The 21,118-nt window shown below is 34.9% G+C and overlaps 1 protein-coding gene across 2 annotated transcripts in view; it reads left to right on the forward strand.

Moving 5' to 3' along the window:
- The window catches only part of WDFY4 (WDFY family member 4), a 371,719-nt gene that overhangs the window by 148,936 nt on the left and 201,665 nt on the right, over positions 1-21,118 (forward strand). For both annotated transcript variants that reach the window (XM_056800705.1, XM_007478602.3), the window contains exons 32-34: positions 544-708; positions 18,338-18,535; positions 20,724-20,838. In XM_056800705.1, coding sequence (XP_056656683.1) covers positions 544-708; positions 18,338-18,535; positions 20,724-20,838 — 478 coding nt within the window. The remainder of the gene's footprint in view (positions 1-543; positions 709-18,337; positions 18,536-20,723; positions 20,839-21,118) is intronic.

The raw sequence follows: 21,118 nt of genomic DNA on the forward strand, positions 1-21,118 counted from the left end.
ATGATACAACTCCTCTGTTTAACCTTTAAAACCCTATAGAACTTTTCCCAACTTGTTAGACATTACTAAGCCCTTCCACACTGATTTAGCCAAGCTGACTTTCTCTTCCTCCCTCCTGACTCCCCATTTCATATCTCTGGACCTTACAATTAACTATGAAAAAGTTCCTGTTTGTGTCTGTTCTCAAGTGCTTCATGTATTTTCCTGACTAATATTCATCTTCATGAGCTCATGGGTGTTTATTAAAAAACCAAACTATTTATTGATAAATAATATGAAGATGGTCCACTTGAAGTAATTGGGATACCATAGAATCTTTATTTTTACCACTTGGGGAAACTAAAGGGAAAATATTACTTATAATATCACTGTTAAAACCTCCTGTTTGGTCTCCTGACCTCTAAACTACTCTCTTCTTGCAGAAACTCTGTTGGGTATACTTTAGTTACATTTCTTCTCCAGAATCACAGAAAAGTGAATACAGGTCTGCAATAGCTAAGTCAGCTTCCCTGGAAGCGTGCCCCTCATCAATTGTGTTTATAGCCTCTCACAGGTTCAGAAGAAGATAATTGGAAAGTGACCTATCCCGGCAATGTGATGCAGTTCCTTTGTCTAATCTACCACAACTATCCTCAGGACCCTGTATGGTGGTCCTCTGACTTTCTCCAAGTCTTGGCTGCAATTCTCTTCCCTACAGAAATGCCAAAGGTAAGCAATATTGAATTCCTTCCCTAGAGCTTAGGGAGCAGACCCTCCCCTTGAGAACTCTTAATGTCTGGTGTATATATACTCACTCTAAGTGTCATATCTATCCTAATCACTTGCTATCGCCTTTAGGATGGGACGTTTCCCCATTCTTTATTTCTATCTCTTTCATTCTGTTTGTGCCTCTCTGGATCCCTTGTATATGGCATGTATAGCAAGTACTTCTAGCCCATTCCCTCAGAACCATGCCTGCGCTATTTGCCCCTTAGAGTTCCAGAGTTAGCTTGACGGGTTTGGGGATCTTTCTTCCCTACTCAGCTTGAAACACTATCAAGTTTGTTTTTCCCATTTTTTGGTGTCAGGGATAATAACCTGAGTTGTATTTAGCCATTTAACACCAATTAACTTTTAGAAAAGTAAATTTACCTTGAAGATACAGCAACAGCAGAAGAAATAACAATTCCTTCCAGAACCTTAGTAACACTTTTCCACATCCTGCCTTGATCTCTGGGAAGAGTGAGTTTAAACTTAACTCAGTTTGCAAATAGTACCAGTCCCACCAACTTCAGGTCCAAACACAGCATCATCACTGGCTCGATCAACAAACATTTATTAGACATTTGCTATATGCTGGACTCTGTAGCAAGAAGGAGAGAATACAAATGCAAGCAAAAAATAAGGTTTTTGAGAAAAACTCACCAATGGGAGAAAGAGCTCATAGGTGTGGGTCAGGAAAAACAAATGTATAGTGGCAAGTTCTAGAGAATGGATGCATCCTTGTCAGAGCAACTCCCAGGCTGAGTCTCAAAGGCCATTCCTCAAGGCCAATTCTTTCTCTTTTAGGAATTAATGTTGGAAGGATTATAAAACTTGGACACCAGGATGCCAGAAGACTTGTTCTTCTTTCTTTTTGAAACTTTTAAGGTCAAAATCTCTAATCTCTTCACCTAAAATGGGGAAGAACAAATGAAGTAGCCAAGGACTCAGTTCTATTTCTTTTCTTTTTTAAAAATATTTATTTATTTAGGATATTTTTCCATGATTACATGATTCATGTTCTTTTCCGCCTATCTTCTATCTCCCCTCCCAGAACAGACAAGCAGTTTCACTGGTACAGTTTCAATGATACAGTTTCACATGTATCATTGTTCAAAACCTATTTTCATGTTATTCATATCTGCAATAGAGTGATCATTTATAGCCAAAATCTTGATCATATCTCCATCAAACCACATGATCCATCACATGTTTTTCTTCTGTGTTTCTGCTCCCAGAGTTCTTTCTCTGGATGTGGATAGCATTCTTTCTCCTAAATTCCTCTGGACTGTCCCAGGTCATTGCATTGCTGCTAGTAGAAAAGTCTATTACATTCAATTGTGCCATAATATATCATTCTCTGTGTACATTGTTCTCCTAGTTTTTCTTTTTTCACTCTGCATCAGTTCCTGAAGGTCTTTCCAGTTCACATAGAAATCCTCCAGATTATCATTCCTTACAGTACAATAGTATTCCATCACTATCAGATACCACAATTAGTTCAGTCATTCCCCAATTTAAAAAACATTTTTGTAGAAATATTTTTTCCTTATTAACTCTTTGCAGTACAAAACACAGCAGTGGTATGGCCGGATCAAAGGGCAAGCATTCTTTTAAAGCCCTTTGGGCATAGTTAAAAATTGCAGTCCAGAATCATTGGACCAATTCACACCTCCATCAGCAGTATATTAGTGTCCCAATTTTGCCATATTCCTTCCAACATTTATTACCTTCCTTAGCTGCCATATTGGCCAATCTGCTAGGTGTAAGGTGGTACCTCAGAGTTGTATTTATTTTCATTTCTCTAATCAAGAGGGATTTTCTTGTACTTATTGATAGTTTTGATTTCTTCATGTGAAAATTGCCTATTCATGTCCCTTGACCATTTGTCAATTGAGAAATGGCTTGCTTTTTTTTTTTGTAAATTTTACTTAGTTCCTTATATATTAGGGAAATTAAGCCTTTGCCAGAGAGTTTTGTTATAATAATATTCTCCCAGTTTGTTGCTTTCCTTCTAATTTTGGTTGCATTGGTTATATTTGTACAAAACCTTTTTAATTTGATATAATTAGAGTAATTCATTTTACATTTTATAATGTTCTCTATCTCTTGCTTGGTCTTAAATTCCTTCCTTTCCCACAGATCTGACAGGTATACTATTCTATGTTCACTTAATTTATTTATAATTTCACTCTTTATATTTAAGTCATTTACCATTTTGCATATATCTTGGTATAGGGTGTAAGATGTTGATCTAAACCTGATTTTTCCCATACTGTTTTCCAATTTTCCCAGCAGTTTTATCAAATATTATGTTCTTGTCCCCAAAACTGGGATCTTTGGATTTATCAAACACTAGCTTTCTGAGGTCATTTAACCCTAGTCTATTCCATTGAACAACCATTTTGTCTCTCAGCTAGTATTATATTTCTTAAAAATAATTAATTAATTAATTTAAAATATTTTTCCCATAGTTATATGATTCATATTCTTTCCCTTCCCACTTCCCTCCCTGCTCTCTGAGTTGACTAGCAATTCCATTGTATTACACATGTATTGTTGTTCAAAACCTATTTGCATATTAATAATATTTGCAATAGATTAATCATTCTACCATATTGTTTTGATTAAGATCTGGTAGTGCTAGGCTACCCTCCACACTTTTTCATTATCTCCCTTTATTTTCTTGATCTTTTATTCTTCCAGATGAAGTTTGTTATAATTTTTAAAAAATTTTTGGCAGATTGATAGGTATAGCATTGAAATAGTATATTAACTTTAGGTGGGGTTGTCATTTTCATTATATTAGCTCATTCTATTCATGAGAAATTAATGTTTTTCCAATTGTTTAGATCTAGTTTTAATTGTGTGGAAAGTGTTTTATAGTTGTGTTCATATAATTCTTGTGTTTTTCTTGACAGATTGTTAAATATTTTATATTGTCTAGAGTGATTTTAAATAGAGTTTCTCTTTCTAATTCCTGCTACTGAGTTTTGTTGGAAATATAAAGAAATGCTGATGATTTATGTGGGTTTATTTTGTATTGTGCAACTTTGCTAAAGTTGTTGATTATTTCCATTAGTCTTCTAGTTGATTTTCTAGGATTCTTTAAGTAGACGATTATATTATCTGCAAAGAGTGATAGTTTAGTTTCCTTGTTGCTTATTTTAATCCCTTCAATTTTTTTTCTTCTCTAATGGCTATTGCTAGCATTTCTAGTAAAATATTAAATAATAGAGGTGATAATGGGCATTCTTGCTTCTCTCCTGCGCTTATTGGGAAGGATTCTAACTTGTCGCCACTGCAAATGATATTTGTTGATGATTTTAGATATATACTTTTTATGATTTGAGTAAGAATCCTTCTATTCCTTTACTTTCTAGTGTTTTTAATAGGAATGGATGTTGTATTTTGTCAAAGGATTTTTCTGCATCTATTGAGAGATTCATGTGATTTTTTTTTTCTGCTTGATTTTTGTATGGTCTATTATGTGGATGGTTTTCCTAATATTAAACCATTCTTGCATTCCTTTTATAAATCCCACCTGGTCATAGTGAATAATCCTTGTGATAACTTGCTGTAGGCTTTTTGCTAATATTTTATTTAAGATTTTTGCATCTTTATTCATTAGGGAGATTGGTCTGTAGTTTTCTTTCTCAGTTTTTGGTCTACCTGCCTTTGGAATCAATACCATATTTGTGTTATAAAAAAAGAATTGAGTAAGACTCCTTCTTTGCTTATTTTGTCAAATAGTTTGTACAATATTGGGATTAGTTGTTCTTTAAATATTTGATAGAATTCATTTGTGAATCAATCTGGCCCTGGGAATTTTTTCTTAGGATATTTCTGGATGGCTTATTCAATTTCTTTTTCTGAGATGGGAGTATTTAAATGTTCTATTTTTCTCTCTTTGTTTAATCTAGTATAATAATCAAAAATTAATATATCTACCCAGTTATTAATTTTATAAAGTTTATTAATAGGAAAGGTAGATCAGCATAGTTTAAAATCTCATCCTTAACTCTAACCCCTCTAACCACATGTCTCCTAGCCTTAAAAACCTTGTCCTCTTCCCTGTTACTGTCTCACCCCATTATCTGCACCAAAAGCCCCAAAAAGACATGCCCCCTTTCTTTTATTCATGTTCAGGATGTACATGGAGCAAAAAAATGGCATAACTGTGGTATTTGAAAAATGTTCATGGACAGATCAGGCTACTCAGGAGGGGAAGGGATAAGATCCCCTTGGCACCAATCTCCTTGTGATCCTTTGGGGAGACCAGTCTCCCCAATGGATCATTTAAATCTAACTATTTTATACCTCTAAATAACTTCTACCTAAAAGTACATAAAACATTGCATTTTCTAAAAAGGAGTTACAATAGTTAGAGATGAGAGGGAAATATGGGAAGAAGAAAACAAAAAAACTGATTGATAGACACATTGACAAAATGCCAATTAGGGGGAAGTCCCCTTTGTCATAAGAGTTTACATTCAGAATAAGTATATTCAATCCCATTCAGTACAGTTCATTATATCTCAAAGTTCATTCTGGATCTTTTGATGCAGTGTGTGACTTCTTCAGGCATATTTATAGCATGTTCTCCAAAAGGATCCACTTTCTTGATTTGGGATATTGTCAATTTTCTTTTTCTAAAATTTCTCCAAAAAAATTTAAATCTTGGATTTTAAGATAATTCCACAATCCCCCTCTGAGGAGGGTGTTGACAAACACCAGAATCAGCCTGGCTGAGTTATGAAGTATATGAAACAATTGTTAAGAGAAAAAACAACCCCCAAAAAATCCCAAATAAAAAACCAAAAATTAAATTTTATATAAAAAAATAAGTACAGAAATGATAAAAAATGAAAATCCTAAGTGTATAAAATTCTGAGTAAAAATAAACCAGTAGCAAGTTCTTGAATCACAGGCAAAGCCAAATTAAATTGACATGTCCCATAAGCCTGTAAGACAATAGCAGCAATATAGCACTTTACCCATTTGAAGGCAGGACTACAGAAATTTGCCAAACTACAAGAGAGAAGGGAGTAGATTTCAGCAGCAAATGAGAAAAATCATTCCCTGGTCTGATTTTACCTTCACTGTCAGGGATAAGGGGAGCCAGTATGCCAGCCAAGTGGAGGTTCTTGACAGAATATTACACAAGGAACACAGTACAAGGTGTCCTGCATCTTAACATATGTCAAGTGCCTCAACCAAGATTCTCATGCTAAGTTTAAATCCTTCCTTATTGGCAAAGAAGTTCAACAATCCTCCCTTGATTGGTTTGGTCTTTTTATGACCTCATGCTACTTGGCACAATATAGTGGTTTTTTTGTTCCCTTCTCCTGAAATCAGAAACAATCATTTAACACAATCCCATAACATTTATCAATGTATGGCAGGTTTCCATAACCTAAAGCTTTTGGGTATACATAGTTACTAGGGCTAATAGATACTATAAACTCATACTGTTAAACTTTATCCTTCAAGGCAAAAAAACCCCATTAATACTGATTTCATGTACTTCAAGTATTACCAAGGATAATAGAAAAGAGAGAAAAAATCAAATATCCTATTAAAATATAAAGAAAGGGAAAATAAAATAAAAAATAATACTAACCATAAAAAATAATACATTCATAGTTCACATTCCATGTGACAATGTGTTAGCTAAATAGAGGCACAACACAAAGGTTGCTCACTCAAAAATAAGATCTAATTCCCTCTCAACTTGGCCAGCATCCATAGTGTGAGTTTACATAATTTTTTCACTCGGTAAAAGTTTTTTTAAAATAGTAGTGCAACAACTAATACAGATTCTAAGATGTACCAAAATCCCCATAAGTATAGGAACCCATTTAATGATAATAACAGACAAACCCATTAGCATTCGATTCATATTGACTTGCTGTGAGATATGTAAAAACCTTTGAAAACATGAATATTTGTCATATGTTCCACAGATTCAGCCAATCTTTCAACCTTGGATGATATATATATATATATAACAAAGACTATTATTACCATCATTCCAAAATTTGGTAGGAGAGAAACCAGAAAAACCCTTGTAATGTTTATGTAGAGGTAAAAGGAAACCTTGTGGGTCCAAAAATGTCACCAAGAATCTAGATCATCCTGGTAGAAGAGTAGAATAAGCTGAAGAGTTACAAACAATAAACCCATTTCGAAGCTACTAGGCTTCATAGGAAAAATCATTCCCACCTCCCAGATGAGATTATAACACATCTCATGGCAACCAAGCCACTTGGGCACCTCCCTCCCTCTTGGTATGAGACTATTACAGTGTAACAGAACTGTTTCCAATATGTCACAACCATTTTCAGATGGAGCTGAGGACTAAAAAGTGAAAATCACTTCACATGTCTCATCCATTATATGTTCAAGAAATGCAGAGATGGGAAAATACAATGCTATTGCACTTTACTTCAGCTACAAATGGACTCTTGCCTCTTGTTACAAACAACTCAGAAGCAGGAAAATGATCATTCAAAAGCAGCAGTACTCCCAGATATCTAAAAATCACTTTTGAATAAATTCATTAGAATCAATTGAGATATTTAGCACGTTAAATTCTCCAAAAATTGTATACAGGTTGAAACCAGTTTGATGGAGTTTAGGCAATATCGTATATGTGACAATTAACAAAGGCAAAAAAGGATCAAAAGGCTATTTATGGGCTTTTTACAATGATATTTTCAGTACAGTCATAGGGAGGTACAAATAAAGACAGTAACAGACTATTTCAACTTTGATAACTTATGAAGTGGTTAACAGTAAATTACATATATCTTGTATTTAGAATTGTGTCACAGAGACTTCTTCATTCTGGGGAGTGGAACAAACTGAAACAGTTAACATCAATAAGGCAATGAGGTCTGAAAAGGCTTAAAATTCACCTCCAAACTCTTTGAAGTTCCTTCCCTTCCCAAGTAGCATCAGTCATCTAAATTCCTTTGTCCTCACCTCTGTGTTCCCCCATACTGAGGGGAGTTCCCACCCTGAGTACAGAATTTTGGGTGTGAGTTTTGATTTGCCTCATTCAAATAACTATTCCTCCTATAAATATCATTATTCTTGAAACTTCTATTCCCATTTTCCTGATTTCTTTTCTTACAGTTCATAATTACATGATCCACTTTTCCACAAAAATGACATGTTAGTGGTTGCTTTGTGGATTCTTGTAAGGGAGCTATCATCTCTCCTTGCTTTGCCTTTCCAACTCTTTCAATTAATTCTTTGATTTCCGTCCTCAGTGTCTCTACTAAAGTAGCATTCTCCTCATCCTTTTCTCCCTATTTAACAGTTAATTCCCTTTTTTCCTTCCTCAATGTTTCAACTAAATCAGTGTTCTCCTTCTTCTTTTTCTTATGTCCCTCAAAAGCATAAACTGCCACTCTTCAATTCCTCAAGGTTCATAGTAGACCAGTTTTAACAGCTAGTCATCAAATAATTCTTAACTACCTTACAACTGTTTTTCACAAATTGTATTGTGATTTGTCTAATATCCCTTTCCCTATCAAGATCCAACTCTATATGCCTTTCTCCCAGCTCAATAAGCCTATTGATGAGCTGAGAGGGATTTTCATTGTCTTCTTACTTAAGATTTTTCTAATTTAGTCCACATACCAGGCCTATCAGAACAGGCTCTCATAGCTTTTAGCAATGCATTTCTAGCCAGGCATAGTTGTAAGTAATATTGCTCTGAATTTGGGTTCCATTTGGGATCTTCAGTTAGTCAACTAGGTGTTCCCTCTCCCTGGGCCTGATTAATAAGAGAAAGAATCTTATTTCTTTCCCTTTCCATTAGCAAGGCCTGGAGCAAATCTTCCACATCAATCCATGTGGGATTATATGTGTGAAAAGTGCTCTCAAACTTATTCATCACCACCACAGGTTCAGATTCATAGGAAGGTTTTTTTTTTTAAATCTCTCAATGTCTTGTGGAGAAAAAGATGTATGATGTCTAATGTTTACTAAATCTCCACATGTTATATGTAGGGAAATCTCATAGAGGGAAAAGGCCTCCTTTATTCGAATCATCTATGGTAACTGGTGCTTGGCCTCTTTTCTGGAGTTCAATGGAGTGGGTTGTAGTGAGGCTAGTACGGGAAGTGGGTGGGCTGGGTGAATGAAGAGGAAGAGGTTGGTCAGGGGATGGAGAGACAGGGTGAAAAAATAAAGAGTGAGGCTGGGGATAGGGAGGAAAGGAATGGGGTGGGGCTGGGGGCAGGGTGGAGAGGAGGGGGGACAGACAGCGGGTAGAGTGGAGAGGAGTAGGATGGGTGAGGTATAAAGGAGGAGTCTTAGTAGGGTGGGTCAGATTGGTCAAGAGAAGTAGTGTAGGGAAAAGGATTGCCAAGAGAATAAGGTGAGTAGGGATGATACAAGTGGGGATAGAAGAGATAGGTGGGCACTGCATAGCTAGAAGAAGGAAACTATTGAGGGTATGAGTAGTGGGATCATAAAGGAGGATAGAGAGATAGATTGGGAAAAAAAGGGGATGGGACTGATAGGGGATGAGTGAGGTCTAACAGGGAGAAGAGCTGAAGGGTTCAAGTTCTGATTTGGGTCAGTAGGATGATAGAGTGTGCCTCTTGTTAGATCTAATCAAGGGTTCAGGAGGAAGAACTGAGGTAAGCTAGAAGGGTCTGGTTCCAAAGAAAGAATGGTTTCCTCCCTGGAGGGAATGATTGATTTATCAACATGATATGCCCACAAGAACCAATATTTATAAGCTTTGGAATCTTTATTTTTTAATGGCTAACTTCAAATCTTTTAAGATCTTGAAGTCAAGAGCCTCATTTCAGCCATGTAAAATATTTTTCCATCCATGCCTTACAAAACGTTCTAGCTTCTTTCTTTGTCATCCAGTTTTCTTTAGGTAGATTAGGATCTCCCCATGAATAAAAAAGTTTATGCAGAGGTGAATCTAGAGGAATATTTCCTCATTTCCATTGATTTGTTGCATTATTTCTCATAGTGTCAAGTCTGTATGTCTTAATCTGACTATTTAAGTTAGTCTGAGTATTGCTAAATGGTTAGCTTAAACAATGAAGAGTTCCTAAAACATAAAAAAAAAAAATGGAAACACAAATATCTTCAGTGCTATTGTGGAAGGCAATGAGAGTAGGTTTAAAAAATAAGATAATATAAGGAACTGAATAATTGTTGCACAGCAATAGTACTAATAATGAATGTGTATTTATTATAATTATTATTGGTATTGATAATTAATAATAATATGCATTTATTATAATTATTGTTATTAATAATTAATAATAGTAAACAATCTTAAACAAGTATCAATGATCAATTATAAGTATTTTTATATTTTTGTGAATATTCACCTATTTCACTTAGATTGACATATTTATTGCCATATAATTGGGCAACATTGTTCTTAATAATTACCTTAATTTCCTCTTCATTAGAGGTGAGATCTCCCTTTTCAGATTGATCCTGTTAATTTGATTCTTTTATCTTTTTTATTAAATTAACCATTTTATCTATTTTACTTATTCTTTCAAAATACCAGCTGCTAGTCTTATTTATTAGTTCAATAGTTCTTTTACTTTCATTTTTATTAATTTTTCTATTAATTTTTAGGATTTCGAAGTCAATTTTTATCTGTAGATTTTTAATTTATTCCTTTTCTAAATTTTTAAGTTGTATCCCCAATTCATTGATATCCTCCCTCTCTATTTTGTTGCTTTAGGCACTCATATATAAATTTTCCTGAGTAGTGGTTTGGCTGTATCCCATAGATTTTGATATGTTGTCTTCTCATTGTCATTTTCTTTAATGAAGTCCATAAGTTTTTCTCCAATTTGTTTTATCATCCACCAGTTTTGAAGAATTATATTATTTTAAAATTTATTTTAAATTTGCCTTTCCATGGAAAAACGGGGAAGTTTGAGATCCCCCATTAGTATGGTCTTACTATCTATTTCCTCCTTAAGCTCCTTTAATTTCTCCTTTAGACATCTAGGTGCTATACCATTTGTTGCATAAATGTTTAATATTAATATTCCTTCATTATTTAAAGTACCTTTCAACAGAATATAATTTCCTTCCTTCTCTCTTTTAATCACATCAGTTTCTGCTTTGGCTTTGTCTGATATCATGATGGCTACTCTAGCTTTTTTTCTTTTTTACTTTAAATGATGAATAATAAATTTTGCTCCAGTCTTTTACCTTGAATCTGTGTATGTCACCCTTTCTCAAATGTGTTTCTTGAAAACAATTTTAGTAGGATTCTTGTTTTTAAGCCACTCTGCTATTCACTTCCATTTTATGGATGATTTCATCTTATTCACTTTCACCATTATGATTACTAACTGTGTATTGTCCTCCATCATATTATCCCCTTTAATTCCTGCTCTATTCCCTTTCATTGTAATCTTCTTCACCAGTATTTTGCTTTTTGTCCCACACTACCCACTTCCCCCTCCTTTCACTTATCTCCCTCTTCCCTTGTCTTCTTCCCCTTCTACTTTTCTGTGGGGAGAGATAGAATTCTATATCCCACTCAATATACTTCTTTTACTGTATCTGAGCCCATTAAGATGAGAGTGAAGTTTAAGCATTGCCTGTCACCACCCTTATCCTCCCCCTCTTTATAATGATTTTTATAACTCTTTTTGTTATATAATTTACCCCATTCTATCTCTCCCTTCTCTTTTCTCTCAGTGCAACCCTCCCTTTCATCCCTTGATTTTTATATATCATTCTAATGCATACATATTATATCATATACATACATGTCATTCCATATAATCACATTTACATATATATCATATCATCATACACATCATATCATCATAATCAGCTTACTTCCCCACCCTCTTTCTGAATAAATTCCTTCTCTCTTCTCTACTACTAAGAATAATTTTTGAGAATTATAGAAATCCTCTTTCCATGTAGACATATAAACTTTTTTAAGAAAAAAGACTTATCTTCTGTCTTGGAATCAATACTGGGTATTGGCTCCCAGGCAAAAGAGTGGTAAGGCCTAGGCAATGGGGGTTACATCACAAAGTTAGGAAGTTTCTGAGGTCAGATTTGAACCAAGGACCTCCTGTCTCTGGGCCTGGTTCTCATTCTATTGAGCCAAGCACTTGCACCCAAGACATATAAACATTTTGACCTTAATGAGTCCCTTAAATTTTTTATTTTTTTATTTACCTTTTCGGACTTTTCTCTGTCTTGTGTTTGGACTTCAATTTTTTTTTTTTAGGTCTGGCTAATTCTTCAGTAATGCTTGGAAATGTTTTATCTTATTGGTTGTCTTTTTTCCCCTTGAAAGAATATACTTAATTTTGCTGGATAGGTGACTCTTGGTTGTAAACCCAAATCTTTTGCCTTCCATAATATCATATTCCTTGCCTTTCGATCCCTTAATGTATAAGTTGCTAGTCCTGTGTGATCCTGATTGTAGCTCCATGGTATTTGAAAGGTTTATTTTTGTCTACTTGAAATATTTTTTCCTTGACTTGGTGTCTCTTGAATTTAGGAATCATATTCCTGGAAGCTTTCATGTGAGGATTTCTTACTGGAGGTGATCTCTCAAATCTTTCTACTTCAATTTTATTTTCTTGTTCGAGGATCTCTGGACAGTTATCTTTGATATTTTTTTGTAATATGATGTCCATAGTTTTTTCTTGATCATGGATTACAATCATTACAATACAATACTTCTAATAATAATACAATAATACAATAATTCTCAAATTATTTCTCCTAGATCTATTTTCTAGGTCAGTTGTTTTTTTCAATAATATATTTCAAGTTTTCTTCTTTTTTCATTCCTTTGATTCAGCTTAATTGTTTCTTGGTTTCTTATGAAATCATTCTTTTATAGATGGTCAATTCTGATTTTTAAGGCCTGATTTTCCTCTGTCAGTTTTTGGTTTTCCTTTTTCAATTTGCCTATTTCTTTTTGCAACACTTTTCTTCCTCCTTTTATCACTCTCATTTCTCTTTCCCACTTTTCCTCTGCCTCTTTTAGTTGGTTTTTGACATCGTTTTAGAGCTCTCCCAGAATCTGTGTCCAATTCATATTTTTTTGGCAGGGGTGATGTTTGCTCATTTTTCCTATCTAATTGTAGTTAGGCTCTGTAGTATCCTCTTAAACTTCAGTCCTTCCTTGATGCCATTTTTAGCTTATCTTCTGGGTTTTTTTACCATTTTCAGTTCTTAGAGGGCTGAGAGCTCTAAGAGCACCCTCCCCCCACTGATTCAATTGACCTTTGAGATGCTAATAGCTTAAAGTCTTTCCTCAGGATTGGGCATAAGCTTTCTATCTCACTCTGAACTTGATCAGGACAGGGACTGATTAAATTCTAGCCCTAGGCTTAGGCTCAATTCTTGGTTATCTCTGTGTACTTGATCCAATCAGGCACACTTTTGATTTCCCTATCATGAAGCTCTGCCCTTAGTTTTTGACAAAAATATGGGGGCATGGGGGGAGGCAGATTGGCCTGTGAACTGTGTCCTCACCAAAAAGTGTGAACTATGGCCTTATCCCAAGACCAGACTAGGATTCCTGGCTTTGCTCTGGGCCCACACAGACCAGCCCACTTCAGCCCAGACTGCCCTGGTCTTGGACTCTATATTTCTCCACAGGTTTGAAATTTCAAGTGATGTGGGCTCATTTATACTGTTGTTTGCCCAGGTAGGATCTCAGGGCCTGGATGTTGCCTTGAACTTATGTTCCAAACCTGGGACAGCAGATGTGGGGTAGTGGGGTGTGGCTTGCTCTTGATTTGCACTGACCTCCTTGCTATAACCTTTTACTGGCTACACTCTCCTCTCACCCCAGTGCCCCAGATATTCTCTGCCTATCTTTTGAGTTTTTTTTTTCTTGAAAATTTTTTCACTCTACTTGTTGATTTTTTCATTCCTGTATTTGTTTTTTGCCTATATTTTAATCTTGGTAGGAGAGGATAGTCATGGTGACATGGAGCTATTCTGGTTCACTCCACCATCTTGGGTCCACCTCAGAAATGCACTCAGACCCATTTCAAAGGGCCTCATGTTAGCCTTGGTTAAGAGGGTGCAAGACTTCTCTCTTTACAATATTTTTTGTCTTTCATTGGACACTTTTAGTGAAGAAGTCAAAGAGTTCCAACAATAATAAACAGAAAACTTTAAGATAACTGAGATTCTAATTATGAATGCCTTTTGGAAAATACCCTATATTTCATGTGTGGAATCCATCAAAGCTGTTGCCATTAGCTGTAACAATTAAAATTAGTTTCTCTATTAAAAGTATTATATTTTATGAGGTTTATTAAACATTATGAAATAAAGAAAATACAAAATAAGAAAGCACATGCCTAGGCACAGAGTCCATTCACAACCACTTACTCTACATTTTGCCTGCTAGGTAGAGAGCCATGTGTTCTTATAAGTGGAAGCAGAAAGAGCAAGTAGGCATGTTAGTCAGTTTAAATACAATTTTTGTTCTCGGCCCAGGTGGGAATTCAGGTGATATTATAGGGAATTCTGGGAACTGCCTAGGACTTCTGGGGATTGAAGTCTGGGGTTCAAAACTCCATTTTTACATAGCCATGTGTTAGCAGACCAGGAACAAGGTATAGAATGTCTGTATATGCTTTAATACCTCTAAAGGCATTTCCATTCGTTACATGACATCACAAATCTCATAAACACAAGTTCTCCAGACTCTCTTACATGGAGAATTAACATCAATTGAGCATATTTATGAATTTTCTAGATATGCTAAGTCTCTCATACATAAATATACAGTATTAGCTTACTGAATGATAGAATCACAATCAAAAGGTCTTTAAGATCTTTAAACTGATTATAAAAAGGTAAAAATTTTAAAATATGCCAAATTCTGTATTTAAGTTAAAAAAGAACAAACTGTTAGCAATGGCCAAAGGAAAAGTGACTTATGGGGGGGTAGTTTAGAGGGGCAGTGAGATAGAGTACTAGGTCTGGAATGGAAGGATATTCAAATAGGATATCAGACATTTCATATCTTTGTGACTCTGATCATGTCAGTTAACTCCATTTGCCTAGTTCTTGTTCTTCTGTCTCAGAGGTATTTTTTACTAATGCAGAATATAAGAGGTTTTTTTTAAAGACAAATTTTAATTTATAAGAATCTCAGAAAAGACTAATCAACAGGGTAAAATGATTGCCATAAAGTTAATTATTGATTATTAGCATTGAACATTAGTCTTAGTATGACTTAATAGTGTAGGATCTAGAACAAAGCAAGTCATAATGCTTGTGCTATGGTATTCTCCCTTGGGCAGATCATATCTTGATTATTGTGTTCATTCTTTGGCATCATATATTGATAATTTGGAATATATCCAAGAATATGGAATCCATATCTTATGAAAAAAAGTTAGAAGAACTGGGTATGTTTAGCTTAAAGAAAGAAAGATTGGTGAAGTGGAGAGGAAAAATGTCTCCAAATTTGTTGTGGACTGACATGAGGAAGAGGGAATAGGATTAATGTGTATAGCTCTAGAACTAAAATCAATGAGCAGAAGTTATGGAAAGTTAGTTTTCTGAATTCCACAAAGGGAAATGTTATACACACACCCATGTACATACATACACATGCATGTGTATATATACATATATTCACATTCATAAAATTTGCATATGTTAGCATGTTAACATATATGTGTATATATACATATATATATATATATATATATATATACATATATATAATAAAAGTGCTCCAAAATGGAATAAGAATAGATTGACGGAAATAATGATGAGTTACCCTGCATTTCAGGAGAGCCTAGGTGGTCATTTGACATGAGTATTGTAGAGGAGAGTATGGTTTGATATGAAGTTGGACTAGACAATTATGGCCTTGCCTAACTCTAAGCTTTCTAATGGTCCTGTGATTAATTAAAGGCAAAAATAGTGATGAATTCATTTTCTATTTTAAGAAAAGTAATCATAGACAATAAATCATTTCCAAACTTTGTAATTACTGTTTGTGGTAATGATGGAACCGTACCTTTGAACAAATTTAAATATTTTTCTGCTCTAGGGTTCCATAATTTGGTTGACCTTCAGAATGATGTGAATCAGAAATATGATGGTAGATCAAATCTTAAACAACTTCTATTTTTTTAAACCCTTACCTTCCATCTTAGAATCAATACTAAGTATTGGTCCCATTGCAGAAGAGCTGTAAGGGCTAGACAGTGGGGGTTAAATGACTTGCCCAGCATCACACAAAGAAATGTTTAAGGTCAAATTTTAACCCAGGATTTCCTATCTCTAGGCCTGGTTCTTAATCTACTGAACCACATAGGTTTCCTCTCTTAAAAGACTTCTAAATCTTAGAAGAAAAATGCAACAATTAAAGAAATGAAAATTGATTCCTGGAAGTATAAAGCCTTTCTTAAAAAAAAATCTAAACATCTTTTGGATCTTAATCATATTGCTCAATAACCTTTTCCTGAATATTTATGTGTCAGAGACCTGGTATATTCACAGAATTCAACTGTGTGCTTAATTGGAGAGTGTGGGAAATTCTTCTCTATTGTTTTTTCTCTTTTTCTGAGTTGCCTATATTGAAAGTAAGTGTGGAAACATAGTTGAAGAGAGAGGACTTAGTTTAGGCAGAGAAATGATATCTGAAATAGATTGTGTATGAAATCAAGATGAGTTCTTGTTGGACCAGGGACTGAATTCAAATGAGTGTAAGGAATGGATTTAGAGCTCAGTAGGAAAAAAAAATTGAGATTAGACCAGAGAGAAATGGTCATATTATTGTTTCAATGATTCAGAAAGTGTGGTTGTGACCTAGGTTGAAGTATAGCAAAATTCAAGGCAAGAATCCAGGAATAAACAACAGAAGGGGCTGAGAATTCCCTTTTCTCTTGTTTTGTTCCACATTGGCTTTCATTTATAGAAAGTGGGACAGACATTATATAGTAATCCTCAGCATAGTATCTTTGTTACTTAACCAAATTAATCTAATCATTTGCTTTGAATTTATATTGTGAGATTTTCAATGAGGCTCTAGAATGGTAATTAATCCAATCACTACCTCCCTGGTGCCATTGAATTAATTTTATGAATTAAGAAAAATTTAATTAATTTTATGAATGGGCAAAATGAGACATTGAGGGCTGAACTTGCTGGCAGGGAGTTTCACTGCTGCAGTGTAAAGAGGAGGCAGGAGTGAAACGATTCACTGCTAATTGACTAATGCCACTAATTTTATTTGGGAATTGCTTATTCATTGTGCTTCAGGCCACTGTAAAGTTGAAAAAATAGTGCCTTTCATATTGATCTCTCAGTAACATTTGAAGATAACATAAGGTGTGATGAAAATGTCTTGTAAACTTTGTAATGCCAGATTGACATCTCATAGTAGAACCCAGGAAACCCAGTTTCCAGTTCTTTATCCTATTCATATGACTATACCTTCATTATTGCATGAAATTACATATAAAAAGAATGCTACAAATAAAAACTTTCAACTTAATTCAGTTGCCAGTTTGATATTCCTAAAGCCCAGGCCTGACTACTTTGCCCCTTTGTTCCCATTTTTCCTCCAACATAAAAGACAAAATTTAACTGCATCTTACCTCAGGCCCCTATAATCTGTGTGATCTTGAATAAATCCCAATATTTTGGACCCTTAGTTTTTTCATCTATAAAATAAGAGTTTTGACTTGATGGACTCCAAAATTTCTTTCAGCTCTAAGTACATGGGACACAAATGAATTGATGAGTTACAGAATGTGAAGATTTCTCATAGTGGAAAAGACAATTGAGAACAATTTTTTCCAGTGTCTAGGAAGGCAACAAAACTGGCTCTGTGGAGTGCTTAGAACTTGGTCAGACATTGAATACACCAAGGTCATCCACCGCATCCCCAGACCATCACAAATCATTTTGACTTTTGTCTTGCCACTGGACATCAATGACTCTGGAAGACAGAGTGAGACTGATGACTCTGCAACTCTGCCTCACTTAAATCTAATTCACTCAAGATTCAAGACATAACCCTCTAATGTCATTGGTTGTCTTTGAAAATAAAGGATTGGCAACAACTATATAATCTTTGATATCTAGCCTGGCGTCCACTTGTCTTCCCAGGTTTATTTCTTTTAATTCTTCTTTCATATACTCTTTATTCCAATCAAATTTTCCTAATAGCTATTTCTTATACATGACACTGAATCTGCCATGTACCTTTGCATAGATGGCTTGTGATGAATACATATGTGCCTTCCTTGTATATCTCCAGCTTGTAGAATTTCCACTTTTCTTCAAAGCAAAGGTCAGGTACCACTCCCTACATTCGATCTTTTCTGATTTCCCTATTGTTAATTCTCTTTTCTTATTGAAATAACTTGCTATAATACTACATATACTTTGTGTATTTATTTATCTTTGTGTATATTCTATCGCCCTGGTATAACATTTAAGCCCCATTCAGAGAAGAACCTATTTTGTTTATGTCTTTATATCCCTAAAAACTAGGAAAATGTCTTGAATAGATTATGCATTTAATAAATATTTGTTGAATTGGATTATTTTTTCTCCTGAGTAGAAAATGACTGACTCTTCATGGAATGATAATGTCCTTTTGACTGCTGCTGAAGAGAACAGCGTGGAATCCCCGATGAGTCCTTCTACTGTTCACCCTTCTAGAAAACAAGTCTCTGACTTCCTGAAGCTCCTTCTCATGGAGATCTTGCTCTGTCCTCCACCACAGAAACAATTGCACCCACTGGACTTCCTTCTTGAGGTTGGTTCTGATGCAGTGGGATTGGGCTTGAATATTCAGTCATCCAAAAGACAGAGGCAATAGCTGGAGTCTAGTGAGTAGAGCAGAGGGGGAAGAAGAGAGGGTTTAGGGAAGGATGAAGTTTCTAGAGAAGTGAAAAGCCTCTGTCTTTTACCAAGGGTATGAAAAATCTTTGGCCTTCAGGGTATGGTTGTAGTTTTATTTAATAATATATTTGGGGTGAACTTGAGTTTTCCTCCTTTGTGATATGGATCAAGAAACTCTCAAGTCTCCCTATCCTCATTTGGGTAAATAATCTATTGAATAATGCTCTCTACCCACAGAGAAATAACTGTTGGAGGTACAGATCAAAGTAGCCTATCCTTGACCTTAACTTATTTACAGTTTTATTTTGGGATTTGGTTTTATATGTATATTCTCTTAAAACAATGACCAATATGGAAGAATGTTTTGTATCATAATACATGTATAAGCCACATCAAATTGTTTACAATCTCCAAGAGAAGAGAGGAAAAGGAGGGAAGGAGACCATTTGGATCTTACAAATTTGGAAAAATGTATGATGGAAATTATCATTACATGTAATTGGGGAAAAGAAATAGCTTTAAAAATAAATAATTTGCTGATGAGATGAGGCCTGAATAATTTGTCCTTTGGGCTAAAAGTAATGGATACATTCATCTGAACAGGAGTGGCTTAAGAATACATAGGACTTGAATAGAGAACAAATTAGGAGTGAATAAATTAATTTCTTTTCATGGCCCTAATTGAGGGCCAAACTAGATTCTGAACTTAAAAGATATTGAAATTCCAGTGACTTAGTGAAAGTTCTCATTTCTGTTTAAGAAATATTTTGCTAGTGAAGCAGAAAATGTTGTACTCAGTACCAGAAGATTCAGTTTTTGGTTTCAACTATGCCCCCCCCAAAAAAAACTATGTGATCTTGGGTGAGTCGTCTAAATTCTCTAAGCTTTATTTCTTCATCTATAAAGCAATAATAGCCAGCACTTATATACTGTCTACTAGATATCAGGTACCATGCTAAAAACTTTAGAAATATTATCTTATTTAATTCTTATGACAAATTTATACAGTAGGGGCTATTGTTATCCCCATTTTATAGATGAGGAAATAGAGGTTAATGCCTCTGAGTAAACAGCTCCCTCTTTATAAGTACAAAAACCCTCTTGTTATATAGTAGCTTAAAAGGATATATACATTTTCTGCATGTGGTACCTAAATGAGATATCATGCATTAAAATGCTATATAAATTATAGAGTGGCACAATATGTAAGGTAGAATTAGTATTGATTATAAATGCTTTGTTCTAATCACTTTTGTTGACATACTTTTATGATCCTGATATCAGAGCCAAGAAGCTATTGTAGAATAGGCAAAAGTTACATTACCCAAACTACTTAGCAAATGGTTAATTTTCATTAAATAGTGGTGGTGAAGTTTAATTTGCATTATCAGGTCTCAGACCTATGATACACATTTCTGTTGTAGTAAAGAGCAACAGTTCTTAGAACTTCTGATGGAATTGTGTAAAAAAAAAAACACCTCAAACAGGAAACCTGCTGAATTTCTTTTGGGCTATGAGCAAAGATACCAGTGTCTTGGGCTACTAGGGTTGAGACTGAAGTTATTATTGACTTTGGAAGACAATTGTACTCTTGAGTATATTGGAAACCCAAGAAGAATGAACATTTCTAGCAAATGAAATGAGAATCTCACTTTTTTTTTCAAATGTTTGAATGATTCCACATGATTACCATTCATCTATTCATGGATTCTTGGACTCAGAGTTGGAATGTGCCTTAAACATAATCTAATCCAATCCATAGGTGAAGCGGTTACCAGACATATGACAAGTGGTCACTCATCTTCTCAAATATCTCTAGAGATGGTGACTATCTCCCTACCTCAGCAGCTCATTCCAGTATTGTCCAGTTTTAATAATCAGGAAACATTTCCTTGCATTGTACAGAAATCGGCTTTTCTATAAATTGCACCCACTGTTTCTAGTTGAATGCAAAGAGAATAAGTCTGGCCTTTCGTCCACATGATCCCCCTTCAGATATTTGAAAATATTCCCTCTAAATCACCTCTTTTTCAGACTAAATATGTTTTCAATAAATAGGAGACTTTTTTGTTGTTATAATAACTAGCATGTCATGGTTTCAGGCTTCTCCAGAGAACACAACGAATCGACAGAAGCGATGTTTCCAGTCTGAGATTTTGCTGTCTGCTATGGGTGTCTTTCACATTATAAGTGAAGGCTGTTCTATTAGTTCCAATGGTAAGTGGAGGGAAAATGTATCCTGACCTTTACTCATGGCATTTATTTGTGAGTGTAGATAATTTGATGTGGTAGAAGAGACAAATTATTCCATATCAGTGGCACTAGGATAAGGGAGAAAAAACACCCCATTTCCTAGAAACACAGACATGTAGCAGATCACAGCCCATTGCAGCCTGGTCCATTTGGAATGTAAATAATTTTGAGGGTGGTTATGACAGTGGGGAACAAGAGACTACAGGCTTCCAATGAAAGCAACTCAGCTTCCACTCAACATGGC

The sequence above is a fragment of the Monodelphis domestica genome, chromosome 1 (genome assembly GCF_027887165.1).
Source record: "Monodelphis domestica isolate mMonDom1 chromosome 1, mMonDom1.pri, whole genome shotgun sequence".
NCBI lineage: Eukaryota > Metazoa > Chordata > Mammalia > Didelphimorphia > Didelphidae > Monodelphis > Monodelphis domestica.